The sequence below is a fragment of the Mastigoproctus giganteus genome, chromosome 10 (assembly GCF_048544385.1).
Source record: "Mastigoproctus giganteus isolate SK-2022 chromosome 10, ASM4854438v1, whole genome shotgun sequence".
Classification (NCBI taxonomy): Eukaryota; Metazoa; Arthropoda; class Arachnida; order Uropygi; family Thelyphonidae; genus Mastigoproctus; species Mastigoproctus giganteus.
In genome coordinates this window covers 227896575-227918031 of record NC_143584.1, presented here as the reverse complement: position 1 = coordinate 227918031, position 21457 = coordinate 227896575, and the positions used below count along the sequence as shown (strand labels likewise).

The window sequence follows — 21457 nt, the reverse complement described above, 5'->3', positions numbered from 1 at the left end:
AGTTGATGACGTAGAGCAGATATCATCTTTTAAGGGCACAGAAGGTGATATTGTTGTACATGTTGGCACTAATGACCTTAACAGTAAGAGATATGCAGCTTTACTTAACAAGTACAGGTCAATGTTGAAAAAACGTTACGAGTTAGGGTTAAATTTGAGTGTCTGCAACCCTGCCCAGACACGATAGGAGGGAGTATATGATGAGAGAAGTGCAAAATTATTATATCAGAGACGTGGTGTCAAACAGATCAAGCAGTGCAAAATTGGAATTTAGGGAGTTCAATGTGTACAGAAAGAATAGACAGGATAGGAAGGGTTATGCTGTTAATTAAAAAACATAAAATCTAAGCAAGTGCATCCAGTTGACATAGAAGGACGGTGCAATGTTGTATCAGTTTGGTGTGACATAAACACTGGGAAAGGGAAAATGAGAGGAGGAGTGTGTTATTGGCCTAATGACTCTGATAAGTACAATTGTGCAAAGAAATAAAGTGAGCAGTAAATCAGAATGTCTTGTAATGGAGGATTTTAACTTTCCAGATATTGACTGGAACGTGGGTTGGTCACTCAAACACTAGCAAGACTTTTGTGGATTTATTGGAGGGTTGTTTTCTACAGCAACATGTTCGAGGGGCAACCAGAGCGAGTAATTCTCTTGATCTGATTATCTTCAGTGATTATTCATGCATTAAGAATTTGCAGATAGAGGAACACTGTGATCACTGCCACTAGGTGGCAGTGATCACAGTGTACTGATGTCGAATTTACTTAAAGATGCAACTACCAAAGGAAGGGTTTATGTTTTCCTAAAGGTGACTACAGTGGTCTCAGACAGTTTTTAAATTTTATACAGTGGGATCAACTGATGCTGTTAAAAACAGCAAATTCTAGATGGGATCCCTTCAAGGAACTAATTTTAGAAGGTACTAAGAAATACTGTTCAAGATTTAGACCTAAATGGATGTCAGATGAACTAATGAGGTTTGTGGCAGAGAAGAAAATTGTGTGGGATGCATATAAATTATCAGGCGACACAGAAGCCTGTGGCAGATATAAACTAGTCTGTGATCAAGTCACAAAGGAGATTAGGCAGGCGAAGGCAGATTACGAGAAATCTTTGGCAAAGGATGCAATGAAAAACAGCAAATAGTTCTTTACTTATGTAAACTCTAGAAGGAAGGGGATAAATAGAGATTGCTCCACTTAACATAGATGGTTCGACTATTGATGATCCTGCTCAAGTAGATGATAAACTGAATGAATATTTTGCATCTACATTCACATATGAGGAGTTATTCAAGGAAGGGAATGCTTAAGTTTACTAAACTATAACAAGGAGCTAAATGATTCTGTAATAACGGAGAGCAAAGTGGAGGAGAGATTGTTGAAGTTAAAAATAAAAAAGTCACCTGGGGTGGATAGAATCTATCCAGTTATATTCAAGGAGTCAGTGAGGGAAATAAGCAAACCCTTAGCAATTATTATGAGATTCAGGAGAGGTCCCCAGTGACTGGAGATGTGCAAATGTATCCCCAATTTATAAAGGGGGTTCAAAGGGTAACACAAATAATTATAGACCTGTTAGTTTAACTTTTATTCCAGGGAAAATAATGGAGCCACTGGTTAAAGAAGTGATGCAGGATCACCTTGACAAGACTGCAGTAATAGTTCAGACACATCATGGGTTTGTTAAGGGGAAGTCTTGTCAGACCAATTTGATTGGATACTACAATGTGATCACAGAGGAACTGGATGCAAAAAATAATTTTGATATCATATACTTGTACAGGAAAGCTTTTAATGCTGTTGCACATGGAAGACTGCTGTTCAAATTGGAGCTGTATGGCATTATGGGCAAGTTGCTGCAATGAAGTTTGAATGGGAGATGTCAGAGAGTGCTAATAAATGGACACTGTTCTGCCTGGACTAATGTTATTAGTGGTCCCCAGGGTTTGGTGCTGTGCCCATTGTTGTTTTGTGTATTTATCAGTGATATCGATGAAGGTGTATCAGGTGTAATGTCCAATCTTGCAGATGATACAAAGGTTGGAATGGTTAATGACAGTAAAGACAGTATGCTACTGCAACAGGATCTATAAAAGTTAGGTAGATGTGGTGAGAATTGGAAACTGAAGTTTAACATTGACAAATGCAAAGTACTGTATATGGGTAGCAGTAACCCAAGAGAAAAGTTTCAACTGTCTGGTACTACACCCAGGGAAGTGGAGAATGAAAAAGACCTTGGGGGGGGAGTAATTATGCAGTCAGATATGAAGTTCTCTGAGCCGTGTAGACATGCTGCCAGAGCAGGTCATGGAATCTTGTCAATGATATACAGGAATTTTGCTAGCAGAGACAAGGAGGTGATTATCCCTTTGTACAAGGCATTGGTCAGGCCACCTCTTGAGTACTGTGTACAGGTCTCAAAGCCTCATTTTAGGAAGGATGTAGATTTTCTAGAATGAGTACAGAGAAGGGCAACAAGATTGGTGAGAGGAACAAAGGGGTGCGCTTACAAAGAAAGGCTTAAGTTCTGAAAGTTGTAGCATCTGGATACTAGGCACTTGTGGAGTGATCTGATTGAGTTGTATAAGGCCTTGAATGGTTTGAGCAGGCTCAATGCTGATGAGATACTTCCACTTGCCCAGATTAAGAACCTGAGGGGGCATAGATTCAAATTGAGGAAAGACAATTGTAGAATAGATGTGCAGAAGTTTGCCTTTAGCCAGCGGGTAGTTAATTGCTGGAACAGACTTCCATCTGTTGTTTTAGAATTTTATGTTTTAAATAAATTTAAGGTTGAAGTAGACAAACATTTGGAGTGACCGGATGGGTGAAATGGGAAGAAAAGTTTTTTTTTTTTTTTTCGGTGATCCTGTATAAGTTAGCTTTTTTTTCATTATAAGCCTCAACTAATGCTAATGTGCTTTCTTCCTCACATAGGTAACTAACCAGTTAACCTTGAAATTGCTTATAACTGGTAGTATGAATTACCCATGGAGGAAACTCCAGTAATCATCCACTTGCTGGCTAAAAGAAAACTTCCTACAGTCTAGTCAAAACCTCTTCTCCTGTAATTTGAATTTATACCACCTAATTTTGAAATGCTTTATAACTTGTGAAAATTTCACCTTCATTCATTTTTCCTATCCCCTTGCAGAGCCTTATACACCAGAATCAGGTTTCTTCTAAGGTGAGATAGTTTAGTTTTATGATGGATGTTTTTTTTTTTTTTTTTTAACCATTAATAATTTAACACCTTTTATCATGAGCTAGAAAAAAATTAGGAGCCTGTTCTGCTTAACTGATAATTTAAAATCCATATAATTATGAAGTTATATTTCTTCTAGGTGTCTCAGGGCATGGTAGGTCAGTTAACTGCAAGGCGTGCTGCTGGAGTTATTTTGGAAATGATAAAAGAAGGCAAAATTGCAGGTAGAGCTGTTCTTATAGCTGGGCAGCCTGGAACTGGAAAAACTGCTATTGCAATGGGTGAGATTGGCTAAAAAATGCTTTTTTCAATTATTTAAGTTTTTGAATTATTTGCAATTTTTTATCATATCTTTCAAGGAAATGCATTATTTCATATACATTTTGATGATCACTATGATAAAATGTTTTATATATCTTTTTATTGACTGACTTAGGTTATTAATTTAATTGTTCTTGTGTGAGAAAAGTATTTGGCTTGTGCAGAATTTAGATTTTATCATTATCATCATTATTCCCATCTGGAACTGGAAATTTTTCATTCTCATCTACAGCAAGGTGTGCAGTGGTATATAAGTCATTATGATAGCACAATTATATCAGTTTTCCTCTTGCTACCCTATTTCCTTTTAGATCTTTAATCCAAGACAGGGCATGCTCTCTTTCTCCTTGGCTTTGAATATCTTGTTTAATTTGATCCATTTAGCTAATTTCCATTTTTGTGTCATTTCTCTGCCCACACCATCTCAAATTTGGCAGACTTACTCTTGATTGAATATTTGTTATCTTAAGATTTTTTCTTATTTCCTCATTTGTAATCTGGTTCTTAATATCATTTGTAATCTATTTCTTGCCAGTGGCACACTATGGCCATAGATGCTGATGCGCCTAATAAATTCCTAAACAAACAATTTCTTGCCAGTGTTTCTATCTGTTAATTTATTGTTATTTTTATTATTATTATTATTAAAACTATCATTTCTCTGAAGATTCTAATTTTTTTAACAGTTCCTTTATTGCTTACCTGCTCTCAGCTCCATAGGTTAAAATAGGCTTAAAAGTTTTTATTTTTTATAAACATATCTCTTTTGATGGTGCCTCCGTAGCCAAGTGGGCAGGAACGGTAGTGTGTAGCACACGCTTCTTGATTAGACTGGGGTTCGAGCCCGTGATCAACAAATACGGAGGATGCAGAAGGCCGGGGAATGACCACCGCATATCCCCAGCCCGGATAAAGGGTGAGGGTTGGTGTCGGGAAGGGCATCCATCCGTAAAAATTTCATGCCAAAACAATAAAAACGCTGACCCCATATATATATAATGGGAAGAGGCGAGGACAAAAAATTTTGCCGACCCCATATAAATGTGGGAAGAAGGCAAAGATAAAGAAGAAGATAAACATATCTCTTTTGGCTTATACAAGGATATGTCCATAAGTATTGCCACTTTGGCTATAAAAATATAAATAAATCAGTACAAAGTTGAAATTTATATCATTTATTAAACAAACACTGTGAAGCATGTATATATTATTCTATGTATCATCAAACTCAAAAGGCTTCGCCTTGTTGCTGCAACCATACATCTCTGTCTTCTGCTGAAACATTTCATTTCCTCATATCCCCTAAAGTTCATTTTCCTCATCAGGTTTTTCAGAATTTTCTTCCTTGGTCCCCCTTTCTTTCTTTCCCAATATTTTTCCTTCTGAGATATTCACTAAAATTTTGTTATGCCTTAGGGTGTATCCTAAAAATTTAGATTGTCTTTTTGCCGTAGTTGCAAGTAGCTTCTGTTTTTCTTGCATCTTGTTCGAGACAGATTCGTTGGATCGTTGCTCCGTCCAGTTAATCCTCAACATCCTCCTCCAGACCCACATCTCCAAAGCCTCCAGTCTCTTGATATATTGCTTGCATAATGTCCAGGTTTCACTTCCATACAGCAGCACACTCCAAACAGTGTGCTGTTTGGGAACAGCACTCTCCAAAAACAATCTCCGAATTCTATGTATTCACCTTGTTTATCAATGCATTTTTACTATTTTTCTTTTCAACTCCCAATGTCACTTTGGTTAAAGGATGGATCCTGCTGTTGAAGCTAGCCTATCTCTATATTTTTCACCTCCTCACCACTCAAAAAGTGATTTCCACGAAGATCGCTTTATTGTTAAAATAGGAAACAAGAAAAAAAATAATAAAAAAATCATATCGTTCCAAATACAGGCTGCATGCAGGATGAGGTAAAACTCTCCACTCTAGGTCTGCAGTTTTCATTTGAGTCATATAGGCAGTGTGTGTATCCTGGCATTATCATGATTAAATGTGAATTTGTATCCTGTTAGAGCCTTCTTTTTTGTTTTATTAGCCCTATTAAGCTTATCAGGTAATTGGCAGTATCTTTCCTTATTTACAGTCTTATTTCTCTAAAAATCAACCAATATCCTTCTTGGTCCCAAAACATTGTGGCCATGATTTTTGCGATGATTTTAAGCAATTTTAGGTTTTTTCTTTGCAAGAAATGATGAGTGTGTCTATTCCATAGACTGGCATTTAGGATAAGAGCCGTAATGGAAGATCAAGGTCTCATCATCTATTATCTTTAAAAGTCCTTGAAAGTTATTGTCCTTCTGCAGGTCTTAGCAGATCTCCTGCTTGGAGGATTTTATTTCTCTTATACTTATTTTCAGTATATATTTTCTTGTAATCTGATGTGTTTGAAATGGTTAATACACTTCTCTTTGAATACCCTAGTGCTTGCATCATTGCATATGTGGTTATTGTTTTGTCTTTTTGAATCAGTCTTTTGCTCCTTGGCTTGTCACAAATATCATTGACTCTTTTAAAACATGCAAGACATTTATGAACATTGCTTGTATCAAGTGTCTTTTTGGTATATTTTCCTCAGTTTTTCATGAACATTACTAGCAATGTATGAACCATCATGATGCTAACTCATTTATAAAAAACTTTGTTATCCAAGAGGCATAACATATGGAAAAACCCTTGTATCTTTTTCTTCAGTTGAATTTGCTTTGCTTTCTACATTTTCTGCTTTGCTTCTTCTCATGTTTATTTCCATTTTAGTCTATCTTCATTAAAGACTGGTGTTTAATGTCTATTTTGGTATCTGGTATCTTTTCATTAACGATACTAGATACTCAAAATACTAAAGTTTGTTCCAATTTTTCGTTATTTAGTCTACATTCCAAATTTTCCTTGTCTCCCAACATTCATAACTTCTGTTTCTGTATAACCTATTTCAGAAAAAAAAAAAAAAAATGTGGACAATTTCATGCAAAATTTGTACACTGTGCATCCAATGCTGATGGGATACTGCCTCTTGCTCAGAATAATCACCTGAGAGGGCATAAATTCAAATTGAGGAAAGACAGATGTAGGATAGATGTGCGAAATTTGCCTTTAGCCAGCGGGTAGTTGGTTGGTGGAACAGAGTTCCATCCCTTGTGGTGGAAGTTGATAGCCTAAATAAATTTAAGGCTCAGCTGGACAGGTATTTCGAACGAATGGAGGGGTGAAGTGGAAGGGTTTTTTTTTTTTTGACGGATGCTGCATAAGCTTGCTTTCTTGCATCATATGCCTTTACTAATGCTAATGCTAATTTATTCAGATTTTTAAAGATCTTGCAAGCTGCTGTTTAACAGCGCAATATCATCTGCATGCAGGTGATAATGGTCCAAAACAATTGAATTTTGTTATTATGTTACTTTTTATTAAATGGTCCATGCACTTATAAAAATAAATGGATAAGGTGCACTCCACCTCATTCCAAAATTGTCCTTAAATCATATTCCAGTGCTTCTTTCAATCCTCACTGCAGATTTGCTAGTTTTCTACAGATTTTTTATTCCTCTCAGTCGATATCCTAGTCATATTTTTCTGAAATATATGGAAGGGCATATTCCTAAAAATAATCCTAGTTACTTTTTTTTTTTTTTTTTCATATGGTTTTTCAACATAACTTGTGCTTGCTCCTGTTTTATGTTGCCGTTTTATACTCTCATATTCCACTGCTGTTTTTCGAGAGGGAAAGTCAACTACCATGATATTTAAATATGTGGAGCACTGAAAATTCTCACCATGTCATTGAGCATGAAAAAACTCCCTAAAATTACGTGTTTGTTCCATTTCACATCAGCAGATTTATCTCTTTTTATAAAAAAGATTGGTTGGTGGTAACATTTATCTGCACATGTTGGCTTATGCTTCACCTTCACTACCTTGGCAGTGGGGTGAGATAATTGAAACTGATAACTTATGGGACTGTATAAAAAGATGCCGTGTTTGTGCTGTCATTTCAACTAAACATTCCTCAATTGAAATTCAGGAGCTTGATGCTACTGAGGCAGTGGCCTCAAGTATCGCACAGATAGTGGCAAAGCTGTAGTAAGATCATCATAGCCAAGCTAAGGCCAAACATACAACTCAGTAGCCACATTTCTACATTTCCCTATCCTGAGTCCCCCCCCCCTCTTCATCTCCCTGTATTCACCATCCCCTGCTGCTCCTCCATAGCCAGGTGGGAAGTAGCAGCAGTGCATAGCACACACATTTCTTGATTAGACCGGGGTTTGAGCCCGTCACCACCAAATACGGAGAATGCGGAAAGGTTGGGGAATGACCACTGCATATCGCGGAGCAATGTGGCCTTAGTTGCTAATGCTCCTAAAAACCAAAACAACAACACCATCCCCTGCAATTCATCTATCATAGTTTTCCCTCAATCTTCCTCCAGGCCTCTTTCTATCATTTTTTCCCTTCCATCACATCCTTCTCAATCTCTCACTTTGCAACACATGTCCAATCCAGTTTCTCTTCCACTTTCTAATTACTTCAGTAAAGCATCTCCTCTCTCATCTTTTTCATCCTATGCCTTACCCACTTCTCAGAACTTTCCATTCTTCTAAAATCTTTCACTTTGTGTCCATGTCTCTACAATATGTCCATGTCCATGTCTCTACAATATCACACTCCATACCATTGTACCAATATTTTCCTTAAACCAGTTCTCAGAAGCTCTTTTACCCATTGATGTTTTATTTCTCTGCTGCTCTTTTATTACCATTACCTGCCGGTTTTATTATCTGCAGCTTTTTTATTACCAAGACCAAATTAATGTGGCAATGAAGTCACTTTCAAAGGACCATGGACATGGTCATGATGGTATGCCATTATATTTTTGGAAAAAGGTAATGAATGTAATGGCTACCTATATAGCCCATCTCTTCACTCTTTACTTATGAACCAGAATACATCCAACCTGGTTTAATGCCGACCGGGCTAGCCAGGTGGGTAAAGTACCTGCCTAGCAACCCAAAGGTCGCGGGTTCGAATCCCGCCTCGGGCTTGGATCAGAGTACTGCAAAAACCTTGGGAGGTGCATTATGGCCATAGATGCCGATGCGCCAACAACTACCAAATAAAAAAAAAAAAAAACGTGGTTTAAACATGCCTATATATTCTTGTCTATAATCATGACTTGAAATCTCTTCTGCAAAATTATGGGCCAGTTAACCTGCTAAATTCTGTAGCAGAAATCCTTCTGACGTTGAAAAGGTTGGCCTCTTACAGTACTTTATTTTCATCTTCATTGCATGGTGGGGGGGGGGCTCTATTATAATTTGTGCTAGTTTTGGCAGCATGCCACGACTGAGCTTGACACAAGTTTCCAGGTTGATGCCATATACACTGATCTGACTTTCAATCCTTTTACTTGCATAGAGGCCTATTAGTAAAATTGAACCACTGCTTAGCTATAAGCTTATATAACCTATCATGAACAAAGCTATGTTCATGATAGGTTATATCAGGTTTATGTCAACAATGCTATTTTCAACATCTTTTCTTTAGTGAAGGGTATGCTTACATAGCTTCACCCATGGCCATTTAATATATATATCAGTGATATAACCATACACTTTGAGACATCATCTATTAAATTATTATCCTAGACAGATGACATTAAGCCCTATTAGAAAACAGACCTCAAGCTTCAGATTGCAGAATCACTATGTATTTCTGTCACAACCATTAAACTGAATTAAATACTTTATTAAAACAAATAAAATAATTTTATTTGTTTTAATAAAGTATTTAATTCAGTATATCCGTCGTGACAGAAATACGTAGTGATTAAGCCTTATGTCACTGTATCCTCTAGTCTACAGTGTGCACTGCTCAATTAGCCATTCAATAAATTTTCATAATGGACTCAAAACACTATAACTTGGCTCTAAACATATATACATGTATAGTTGTAACTTATGATAGAAAATATCCTAGATAGAAAATGATTTTTCATCTTATGAAATAAATAATCAATTTTCACATGAAACCCCCCCCCCCCTCATACAGATTTAAGCATATTGTTTTCAAGCAAAAAATAATAATTTTTAAGAGTACCTGTAAGTTAGTGGGATTCATTAAAAAATTCTTATATATATGTTTCATAATCCAATATTTACTAGATATTTATTTGTTGTGATACTCGTGCTGATATTAGAATATGCTGTCCCTGTCTGTCTGGTTTTATATATTACCTGGTCTTGGCGCATTATAGCCTTAGTTGCTAATGCGCCAATAAAATCCAAATCAAATCAAATGTCCCTGTCTGGGCACAGAAAAGTACAGCATCCATAAAATAACTACTAAAATTAGATTTTTTTACAGGAAATATAGTATATACCTCCAAAGATTTTTGTTATCTACATTCTGCTGTAGGCAGTTGAATAGAGGGGATGTGCTTTAAATTGGGTGTGGCAGCTTAACTGAAGGGGAGTAACATCAGGTGTTTAATCCTTAACTTTTCTAAATTACTTCTGCTAAGTTGAATTCTTTCTGGTAACTTCGTAATAAATTCTGTAATATTAGCATTAGCATTAGTAGAGGCATTTGATGCAAGAAAGCAAGCTTATGCAGCATCAGCCAAAAAAAAAAAAAAAAAAAAAACCACTTCCACTTCACCCCTCTGTTCGTTCAAAATACCTGTCCAGCTGAGCCTTAAACTTATTTAGGCTATCAACTTCCACGACAAGGGATGGAAGTCTGTTCCACCAACCAACCACCCGCTGGCTAAAGGCAAATTTCCGCACGTCTATCCTACATCTGTCTTTCCTCAATTTGAATTTATACCCTCTCAGGTGATTATTCTGAGCGAGAGGAAGAATCCCATCAGCATTGAGCATGCTCAAACCATTCAAGGCCTTATACACCTCTATCAGATCACCTCGCTGGTGCCTAGTCTCCATACACTGTAATTTGCAAAACTTAAGCCTTTCTTCGTAAGAGCACCCCTTTGTTCCATTCACTAATCTTGTTGCCCTTCTCTGTACTCGTTCCAGAAGCTCTACATCCTTCTTGAAATGAGGCCTCCAGACCTATATACAGTACTCTAGGTGTGGCCTGACCATTGCCTTATACAAGGGTATAATCACCTCCTTATCCCTGCTAGAAAAATTCCTATATATCATTGACAATACACCATGAGCTACTCTTGCAGCCCGTCTGCACTGCTCAGAGAACTTCATATCTGCCTGCACAATCACCCTCAGGTCCCTTTCATTCTCTACCACTGTCAGTGTAGTACCACAGAGTTGATACGTTGCTCTGGGGTTGCTGTTTCCCATGTGTAGTACTTTACATTTGTCAATGTTAAACTTCATTTGCCACCTCTCAGCCCATCTGCTCAACCTTTCCAGATCCTGTTGCAGCAGCATAGTGTCAGTAGTGTCCTTGACAACCCTGCCTACCTTTGTATCGTCTGCAAACTTCGACATTAAGCTTGATATACCATCATCAATATCATTTATGAATACAGAAAACAATAATGGACCCAACACTGAGCCCTGAGGGACTCCACTAATAACATTAGTCCACGACGAGCGGTGTCCATTGATTACCACTCTCTGTCTTCTCCCCCTCAGCCACCCCTTTATCCAAAGCAGCAATTTGTCTCCAATGCCACACTGCTCCAGTTTGTGCAGCAGTCTTCCATGTGCAACAGTATCAAAAGCCTTTCTAAGATCCAAGTATATAATATGAAAGTTATTCCCTGCATCCAGTTCCTTTGTGACTGCATCATAGTATCCAATCAAATTGGTCAGGCATGACTTCCCCTTAACAAAACCATGCTGTGTCCGAGCTATAGCTGAAGTCTTGTCTAAATGATCCTGCAGTGCTTCTTTAACTAGTGCCTCCATTAATTTTCCTGGAACAGGTCTATAATTACTTGTGTCAGCCTTTGATTCTCCTTTGTGAATTGGGGTGACATTTGCACATCTCCAGTCTGTGGGTACCTCCCCTGAGTCCAAGGAAGCTCTCATAATTATGGCTAAGGGTTTGCTTACTTCCTTTGCTGCCTCCTTTAATATAACTGGATAGATCCCATCCACCCCGGGTGCCTTTCTTGTGTTTATCTTTAACAATTTCTCCTCCACTTTACTCTCAGTTATTACAAGATTCTCTAGCTTACTGCTAGAGTTGAATACACCTCTGGCTTTCTCCTTGCTAAATAACTCCTCATGTGTGAATGTCGATGCAAAATATTCATTTAGTTTGTTAGCTACCTGAGCAGGGTCATCAACAGTTGACCCATCAATATCAAGTGGACCAATCTGATTCATCCCCTTCCTTCTAGAGTTTACATAAGTAAAGAACTCTTTGCTGTTTTTCTTTGCATCCCTTGCCAAAGATTTCTCGTAATGTGCCTTTGCCTGCGTAACCTCCTTTGTAACTTGGTTACAGATCAACTTGTATCTATCATAGGCTTCTGTGTCATGTGTTAATTTGTATGTATCCCATGCATGTTTCTTCTCTGCCATATGCCTCATCAGTTCATCTGACATCCATTTAGGCCTAAACCTTGAACAATATTTCTTAGTTGGTATGTAAAGCCTAGTAGCTTCCAAGATAAGTTCTTTGAATGCTTCCAATTTTGCATTTGCTGTTGGTAACATCATCAGTTGGTCCCACTGTATAGAATTTAAATACTGTCTCAGTCCATCATAGTCGCCTTTACGAAAGCAATAACCCTTCCCTTTACCCCTAATGGTAGCAAATATTCTTGCACCCCTTCTATTTAAGTGTATCCCATCCCTGTAGAAGCAATCTCTCCTGTTAACAAGTACAGTCCAGGCTGAAAAAAATTCTACCCCTTGAGCCTTGCAAAATCTTTCCAGGGCCGAATTGATCAACAAGGCTCTCATCATATACTCCCTCCTATCGTGTCTGGGCAGAATTGCAGACACTTTCAAATTCAACCCTATTTCACGGCTTTTTTTCAACAGTGACCTGTACTTGTTAAGCAATTCTGCCGGTCTCCTACTCTTGATATCATTAGTGCCAACGCGTACAACTATATCACCTTTTGTGCCCTTAAAAGATGATATCTGCTCTACAATGTCATCAACCTTTGCCCCTGGCAGACATACCCTGGTCCTGTTCCACCTATCCTTTTTACAAAGCATGTTCCCCGTTTCCCTGACAATAGAGTCACCAACAACTACTAGTTCCTTTGGGACCAGCGCATTCTGCCTTGGGGGTTGCCACTGTGTTGCGCGACGACCAAGTGCAAGCTCTGGCGTTGATGTGGGCAGCTGAGAGCTTGATGGGCCCCTCAATTTAGTTCGTTCGAGGGCATCCACCCTGTCCTTCAAGCTCTCATATAGGCCCATAAGAACGCTGAGTTGTTGCCTGATTTCGATACACTCCTTGCATCGCGCACACACAAACACCCCCCCCCCATGGCAATATCATGTCCCGTACCTGAATGGTCCACAAACATCATGCAAGCTGTGCATTTTAGAAGGCTGTGATTCAGAAGGCAGCTGCGCCCCTCAGTTCTCCTCTGAGCCACAGCACTTCCATTAGCTTGAGCCTTTTGTTTTGCTGCTCTGGTCTGAGTCATGATTTCTTTTAATTTAAATAAAATTTCAATTTCAGTTTATAACCCTAACTTATCTCCCAACACAGTTATAACGGGATATATATTTTTTAGTGTCAAGTATTAATTATCTCCGAGTTCCCTTTATATAACTTCCGTATCAGTTATGTATTAATTAATTATGTTACGTTTGTAATCTAAGTCGGTATATGTATTTAGTTAAAAGTACAATTTAAATGCCAACGAAGTTCAACAAGTTTAATAGAGTTTACCGATCACTGAAAATATTATAACCTATACCATACTAACGCTATCTTGGTTCGATATATAACGATCGTATGACAAAGACAAAGGCGGGAAGTTATGAACGGTAATCTATGGACACTTAAGTATTAATTAACTTTCAAATCTCGCTGTCTCAATTCAGAATAAACTAACGATCCTTACTAGGTCTATAAGCTACTTACAAAAAATAATTTGATGTAAAAAATATTCAATAAGCGGCTAAATATGGCTAAAAAAAAAACTTCTCGTTCAGCGGAGTTGCGACTTGTAACATGTGGATACCCTTTCCGATACCTTTATGCAATTGCAAGGCCGAATAAAGAATAAATACACCAAATTAATCAGAAAATCACAAAATAATGCTATACTACTAAATTTAAATCAAAAGTTTTAGAAAAACAATAATTTCAAATCAATAAATAATAAAAATCCACTTAGCGGCTTTGAATACGTCTGGCCCCTACTAGCCTCGTCAGCAGACTCGAGTAAATTTATTTATATATTGTAAATTTATATATTTTAAATTTAAATTCTGTAATATATTGTAAATTTAAATTCTGTAACATATCATAAATTTAAATTCTGTAACATATTGTAAATTTTAAATAACGGGTCACAAGGTCCTCTTTCAATGCAAAGTCCAAGGACATCATGACCCAGATGGAAATGCTTGTGGACATTTCTGGTTTGAATCGTGGTTTCATTGCTTATTTGGCCTGTGGCATGTATTCAACTGTCGATCTAGTAGACAAACCTGGCTCAGCTGATGATTCTTTTCTTTTCTTTGAACTCGATGTAAGAGAGTACCAATCTCAAATTAAAACTTGGTGCATTAGGAGAAGGATTAGAGTCACTGAAGAAATGAGTGCTTTCCCTAGAAACAAATGTAACTGGGGCTTGTTAGGGACTCAAGTATCTTGTGACCTGTCAAGTGATGCACCCCTGATTCGGATCCCAGAACAGAATAGTCAAGTGTATGCTGCTTTAGTTGATGAAGATTTAGTTTTATTGGGAGATTCAATTGTTAGGGCACTGGGTAACATTTTTTATAATAAAAGTTGTAATAATAGTTTGTAATAGTTTTCTTTTTTCTTCTTTATTTTTGTAATAATAGTTGAAGGAGATTTAGTTTTATTGGGAGATTCTGTTTTTAGGGAAATGGGTAACATTGTTTGTAATAAAGATAGGTGGACCAACTAGGGTGTGTTGCCGGGAGCAACAGTTGATGATGATACTACCAACAGACTGTCAGATTTTAAGGGAAATAAAGAGAGCATTATTCTTTATTTGGGAATTAACGATATTAAATGAACATGACCCAATGATTTGTTAGGGCCCTCATGGGTAGAACAGTTAGTAAGATTGCCATCCTCCCCACAGTGTGGCTGAGTTAGTCAGTCTCGGGCGTGGGTAGCATGGTTTTTTTTCCCAGAAACTTGCCTTTTTTGTCTAGCAAAAAGAAAATCGACCTCAGAACACATGCAATTTACAGATGATATATGCAGGGCACCATGGCCTTAGCCCCGATGCTCTTAAAACCCAACAACAGCTCAATGATTTGTTAGATAAATATAGGACCATGCTGAAAAATCCTTCATTACGTCAGAATGTTTGTGTCTCCAATTCTATCCAGACACAGGAGGGATTGTATGCTAAAAGCCTTGTGGATTAACTCAAAACTTGAGGGACTCTGCAAGGCTCTGGGGAGGGGAATTTTTATCAGCATGGCCTGCACTTGAAGGCAGAAGGAATTTCTTTTTTAGAGACAGTATTCATTTGAACAAAGGTGGTGCAAGGATTTTTGCCGATATCATTGAGAATATCCTAAGGATTCAGGAAATCTGCTGTTTGGAGGGAGGTAATATAAACATGCATTTATCTGATGATGTAGGTCAAAGTAATGCTTGCACACATCTCAAGAATTCTTGTTAGTTGTCGCAACAGAAAATGTTGGCAAAATGTTCTGAGGCCGATTCAAATGAGCAAGAAGATAAAGCCTGGGAAACAAGCCTAAATAATTTCAATGGGTGTGTCGTCATTGTAGTAAAGTATAGAAGAATACGTAGTTGTCAACAAAATGGATAAATTCAATTAGATGGTTAGGACACTGCTGGTTAGGACAACTAATTCTAACATAATAGGGCTAACAGAAATATGGCACCACCTGGACATTGTGGATTATGAGTTCCCTTATCTCATTTATAATGTACTTAGGAAAGATAGAAGGGGTGGTGTGGTCTGCTTCTTATGAAAAGCAGCCTGAGCATTTGCTGTCAGAAGTTACTCCTGCCAGCATAGAAGCTATATGGTGTGAGTTAGTTGAAAGCAAACATATAATGAGAGTGGGAGTAATCTATAGACAAGAAGATTGTGAAAAGTATAATGAGAGTCTCTACATGTAGATGGAATGGGCAAGCAAGCATAAATGGCTTAATGTGGGTAAGTTCAGTGTGCCCCTAACTGATTGGAATAAGTGGGAGGGAAACTCACTATGGAGAACTAGATGATTAACTAAACTGGATGATTATTATTCATACCAGCATGTTAGAGAAAATACTAGTGGTAAGAATATTCTTGACTCATCATTATTCATGAATCAGATGACATCGCGGCTTAAAGTACAGGAACCATTGACAGGTGGTGATCGCACATTGGTTAGTTAGAAGATTAAGAAAGATGTTGCTGTAGTTAAACGTAAAGGTGCTGGTTTTAATTTTAGAATATGGCACTGTGACAGTTTAAGCCCTATGTGCTATCTATCAGTTGGGTAGATTGCAGAGGGGGAGAGCAAAATCATTTGAATTATGGATACCTTAAAGCAATATTCATGGAAGCCACAAATGCATATATAATAGTAAGAAAATATAGCATGTGGAGGAGGCTGGGATGGATAAATACTGAGAAAAGTTATAGAGCAGTGAAAAGTACTGAAGACACAATAGCTACAAGTTGATCTGTAATAATACCACAGATAAGGTTAGGAAGACCAAGACTCAGTATGAGAAAGCACTGGCTAAGAGAGCAAAGAATGATGGCAAGGAGTTTTTCATGTATGTGAATAACATAAGAGAAGTACACTAATCAGATCCTTGTATACTAAATGTGAGAAAGCCTTAGATACCAGCTGATGAATTGAATTGGTACCTCACCTTGGTTTTTTGATGAAAAACAATTTGTGCAAAGGAAATGAAACTTATTCTGTTCCTTTTGTTTAAATTTCAGTCTTACTTTGTCTCTTTTAAATCAAATATTAGGCTGACTACAGAAAAAGAGTCCATTCTTCAGTTCTTTATTTTTGCTGAACAATTTGCAACTAGATCCTTTTATAAATTTCCCAAATTTTGCCCAAAATGAAATAACTGATATTTTTTGCCATGTTTAGTCATCAGTTTAACATTTATATTATTTTGCATTTGCCAATAAATTATATACACACACACATATTAGCATTAGCATTAGTAGAGGTATACGATGCGAGAAAGCAAACTTATGCAGCATCAGCCAGACAAAAAAACAAAAAACCCTGCCATTTCACCCCTCCATTCATTCCAAATGCCTGTCCAGCTTAGCCTTAAATTTATTTAGGCTATCACCTTCCACAACAAAAGATGGAAGTCTGTTTGTTGCCTTTAGCCACTGGCTAAAGGCAAATTTCTGCACATCTATTCTACAACTATCTTTCCTCAATTTGAAATTATGCCCCTCAGGTTCTTAATATGAGCAAGAGGAAGAATCCCATCAGCATTCAGCTTGCTCAACCCACTCAAGGCCTTGTACACCTCAATAAGATCACCTTGCAGGTGCCTACTCTCCAGGCACTGTAATTTGCAGAACTTAAGCCTTTCTTGTTAGGAGCACCACTTTGTTCCCCTCACCAATCTCGTTGCCCTTCTTTGGACTCATTCTAGCAACTCTACTTCCTTCCCGATTTGAGTTCCCGAGACCTGTACACAGTACTCTAGGTGTGGCCTGACTAGTGCCTTGTACAACGGGATAATCACCTCCCTGTCCCTGCTAGCAAAATTCCTATATATCATTGACAAGATTCCATCACCTGTCCTGGCAGCCCATCTGCACTGCTCAGCAAACTTCATATTTGACTGCACAATTACCCCCAGGTCTCTTTCACTTTCCACTTCCCTGAGTGTAGTACTGCACATTTGGTAGATTTCTCTTGGTTTATTGCTATTCATATGCAGTACTCTGCATTTGTCAATGTTAAACTTCAGTTGCCACTTCTCAGCCCATTTGCCCAACTTATCTTGATCCAGTTGGAGTAGCATACTGTCGTTAACAACTCTGCCAACCTTTGTATTATCTGGAAACTTGAACAGTAATCCTGATATACCTTCATCAATATCATTGATTATTATTATTTCGTATGGCAAAATGAGGATACATTTGTAACAGACAATATCAAAAAATATAAATAAATTACAATAGGCCTAAAAACAATATTTACAGAGAAAATTATAGATAACATTTTGATGAATTAAAATTAGATAGTATGAATCAGAGCTGTAATACTCAATATGTTCTACGTTGATAATAATATTAGTAAATTAATAAGAGGAGTTTACCTCAATATAGTACGTGGAACACTTCCGTATGATACCCTCCAGAAATTAAAACGGAAAAAACGAAAAAATCGACAACTTACCGGTACATTAAAGTAAAATATAAATAATTAAAGTAAAATATAAATAATTAAAATATAAATTTAATTATTTATATTTTTTATTATTTATTTATATTTAATTATTTATATTTATATTTTAATTATTTATTATTTATATATAAATAATTAAAATATAAATTTAATTATTTATATTTTACTTTAATTATTTATATTTTACTTTAATGTACCGGTAAGTTGTCGATTTTTTCGTTTTTTCCGTTTTAATTTCTGGAGGGTATCATACGGAAGTGTTCCACGTACTATATTGAGGTAAACTCCTCTTATTAATTTACTAAGATGAATTAAAATGTAACGTCCAGTTTATTCAGCCAGTTAATAGCATCGTCAGTAACACTATGTAGATCTTGGATGGGTCCTTCAAATCTCCTCTTTAGGCACTCCAAGATGACATGCTGGATGGTCTGTGGCACATTGTGACAGAATGGGTTTTCAGTTTTTCCCCACTTGTGCAGCCAGAACTTGCATCTTCCGTGACTTGTTCGGATTCTATTCAGGGATGTCCATTCCTTTCCTAGTAAGTTGAAACTTGGTACAGCTCTGCATGGATCATTAACTAAACCCAGGTGGTCGGGGTTTGAAGTGGTCCACTCTTCACGCCAGGTCTGATCAGCATTAAATTGTGACTTAATAAGTTTCTCACCTAGCTTCCATGGGGGGTTCCTGGATTTCAATCTCTCCGGCTTCTGGGGTTTGCAATACTGATGTATGGGCAATTGAGGATTTCTGTGACATTTTTGCCATTCTTTCAGCAAAGCTGTTTCTCTTCTTATATGAGGGGGATGGGTGTTAGATAACACTGGTAACCATTTTAAAGGTGTCGATTTAATGGTGCCTGATATTGTCCTCATTGTGTCATTCAGTTGGGTATCAACTTTTACAGAGTGTGCACTATTAAGCCTTACGGGACAGCAGTATTCTGCAACTGGGTAGACTAAGGCAAGAGCTGATGTTCGTAGCACCGTTGCGTTTGCTCCCCAGCCTGTTCCACTGAGTTTGTGCAAGATGTTATTCCTAATTTTTATCTTTGCTGCAATATTACAAAGGTGTTGTTTATACATCAGTGTTCGGTCCATTGTGATTCCCAGATATTTTGGACAGGGGTTGTGTTTCAGTCGTTGACCTTTATATTCCACTTGAGGCATATAATTAGCCCTTTGATTATCCAGATGAAAGCAGCTAACTTCGGTTTTATTTAAGTTAGGTTTAAGTCGCCATGTATGAAAATATTTATTCAGATTATGAAGATCCTTTGTGAGTACAATTTCGGCTGTTTTGAAGTCCGTAGACATCAATGATATTGAATACACAAAACAACAATGTGCCCAGCACCGAACCCTGGGGAACTCCACTAATAACATTTGTCCACGAAGAGCAGTGTCCATTGATTAGCACTCTCTGTCGTCTCCCACTCAACCATCCCTTTATCCATTGTAGCAACTTACCCTTAATGCCATACCTCTCTGATTTGTACAGCAGTCTTCCATGTGCAACAGGATCAAAGGCTTTCCTGAAATCCAAGTATATGAACAGAATTATTTTTGACATTCAGTTCCTTTGTGACCACATCATAGTATCCAATCAAATTGGTCAGACAAGACAAACCTTTAACAAACCCATGCTGTGTCTTAACTATTACTGTAGTCTTGTCTAAATGATCCTGCAATGCTTCGTTAACCAGTGACTCCATTATTTTCCCTGGAACACAAGTTCAACTAACAGGTCTATAGTTACTTGTGTCACCTTTTGAATCCTCTTTGTGAATTTGTGATACATTTGCACACTTCCAGTCCATGAAGACCTCCCCTCAGTCCAAGGAAGCTCTCATAATTATGGCTAAGGGTTTGCTTACTTCCTTTGCCGCCTCCTTTAATATAACTGGATAGATCCCATCCACCACAGGTGACTTCCTTATGTTTAACTTCAGCAATTTTTCCTCCACTTTGCTCTCGATTATTACAAAATCACTTAGCTCCCTGTTAGTTTGATAAACCTCTGACATTCTCCTCGTTGAATAACTCCTCATGTGTGACTGTAGATGCAAAATACTCATTCAGTTTATCAACTTCCTGAGCATGATTATCAATAATTAACCCATCTATGTTAAGTGGTCCAATCTGATTTATCTCCTTCCTTCTAGAGTTTTACATAAATAAAGAACTCTTTGCTGTTTTTCTTTGCATCCTTTTCCAAAGATTTCTCATAATCTGCCTTCACCTGCCTAACCTCCTTTGTGACTTGATTACAGACAAGCTTATATCTCCCATAGGCTTCTGTGTCACCTGATAATTTATATGCATCCCATACATTTTTCTTCTCTGCCACGAGACTCATTAATTCATCTGACCTCCATTTAGGCCTGAACCTTGAACAGTATTTCTTAGTTGAAATGAAAAACCTAGGCATGCTCATTTTCCAACTTGCGACTTCTCCCTTAAGATCTGGGAGAAGGCTACTACACCGCCATCTGTCTACCAGCAACTCTTTGCAGTACATCGACAGCAGTATTCTGACTTTCTGCCAATCTATACAGATGGCTCAAAGTTAGAATGTCATGTGGGATCTGCTGTTGTGTTCCCTCACAAAACAATATCCTATAAGATCCCACAAGAAACTAGCATTTATACTGCAGAGTTGCATGCAATACAAACAGCCCTAGATCACATTAAAAATTGCGACTACCAGAGGTATATGATTTACTGCGATTCATCGAGCGTGTTACAGGCTCTGGTATCGGTGGGTTTTAACCCTCATCCGATCCTGTCCAGGATCCAGCAGATTCTTTTTTCTCTCAAGACATTAGAATTCGATATTCGCTTTTGCTGGATCCCAAGCCACATTGGGATCCGGGGAAATGAATCGGCTGATGCTGCTGCCAAATCAGCCATTTCCCTGGATAATCATTGCCTGTCAGTCCCCTATACAGACTACAGGCAAATAATACGTTCTAAACTGCTTTCCCAATGGCAAGATTCTTGGCACGGACAGACCACAAATAAATTACATCAAATCAAGCCTGTAATTTCGCAATGGCAGTCCAGTCTACGCAGGGTCCGAAGAGAGGAAGTTGTTCTTGCTTGGCTCCGCATAGGTCATAGTCATCTAACTCATTCCTACTTGCTGAGGGCGGATGACCCACCTATGTGCGAGATGTGTAATGTTATTTTAACCGTTCGTCATATTTTAATAGACTGTCCTGTTTTTATAGAAGCCCGACGCTTGTATTTTACCACTTCTAATAATTTGACTGAGCCATTTACACTCAGTCAGATTATAGGTGACAGACACAATACGTCTGACGTCTTTAATTTTTTACAATTTGTTAATTTTTATACAAAGCTCTAAGTTTTATGCTTTTACTATTATACCCTT

At 37.7% G+C, this 21457-nt stretch overlaps 1 protein-coding gene across 2 annotated transcripts in view; it reads left to right on the top strand.

Moving 5' to 3' along the window:
- Positions 1 to 21457, top strand: part of rept (RuvB-like helicase 2 rept) — a 120376-nt gene that overhangs the window by 12054 nt on the left and 86865 nt on the right. For both annotated transcript variants that reach the window (XR_016547576.1, XM_090383890.1), the window contains exon 3: positions 3351 to 3492. Coding sequence is in view for 1 of the 2 variants with exons in the window: in XM_090383890.1 (XP_090240016.1) it covers positions 3351 to 3492 (142 nt within the window). In the remaining variant the exon portion in view is untranslated. The remainder of the gene's footprint in view (positions 1 to 3350; positions 3493 to 21457) is intronic.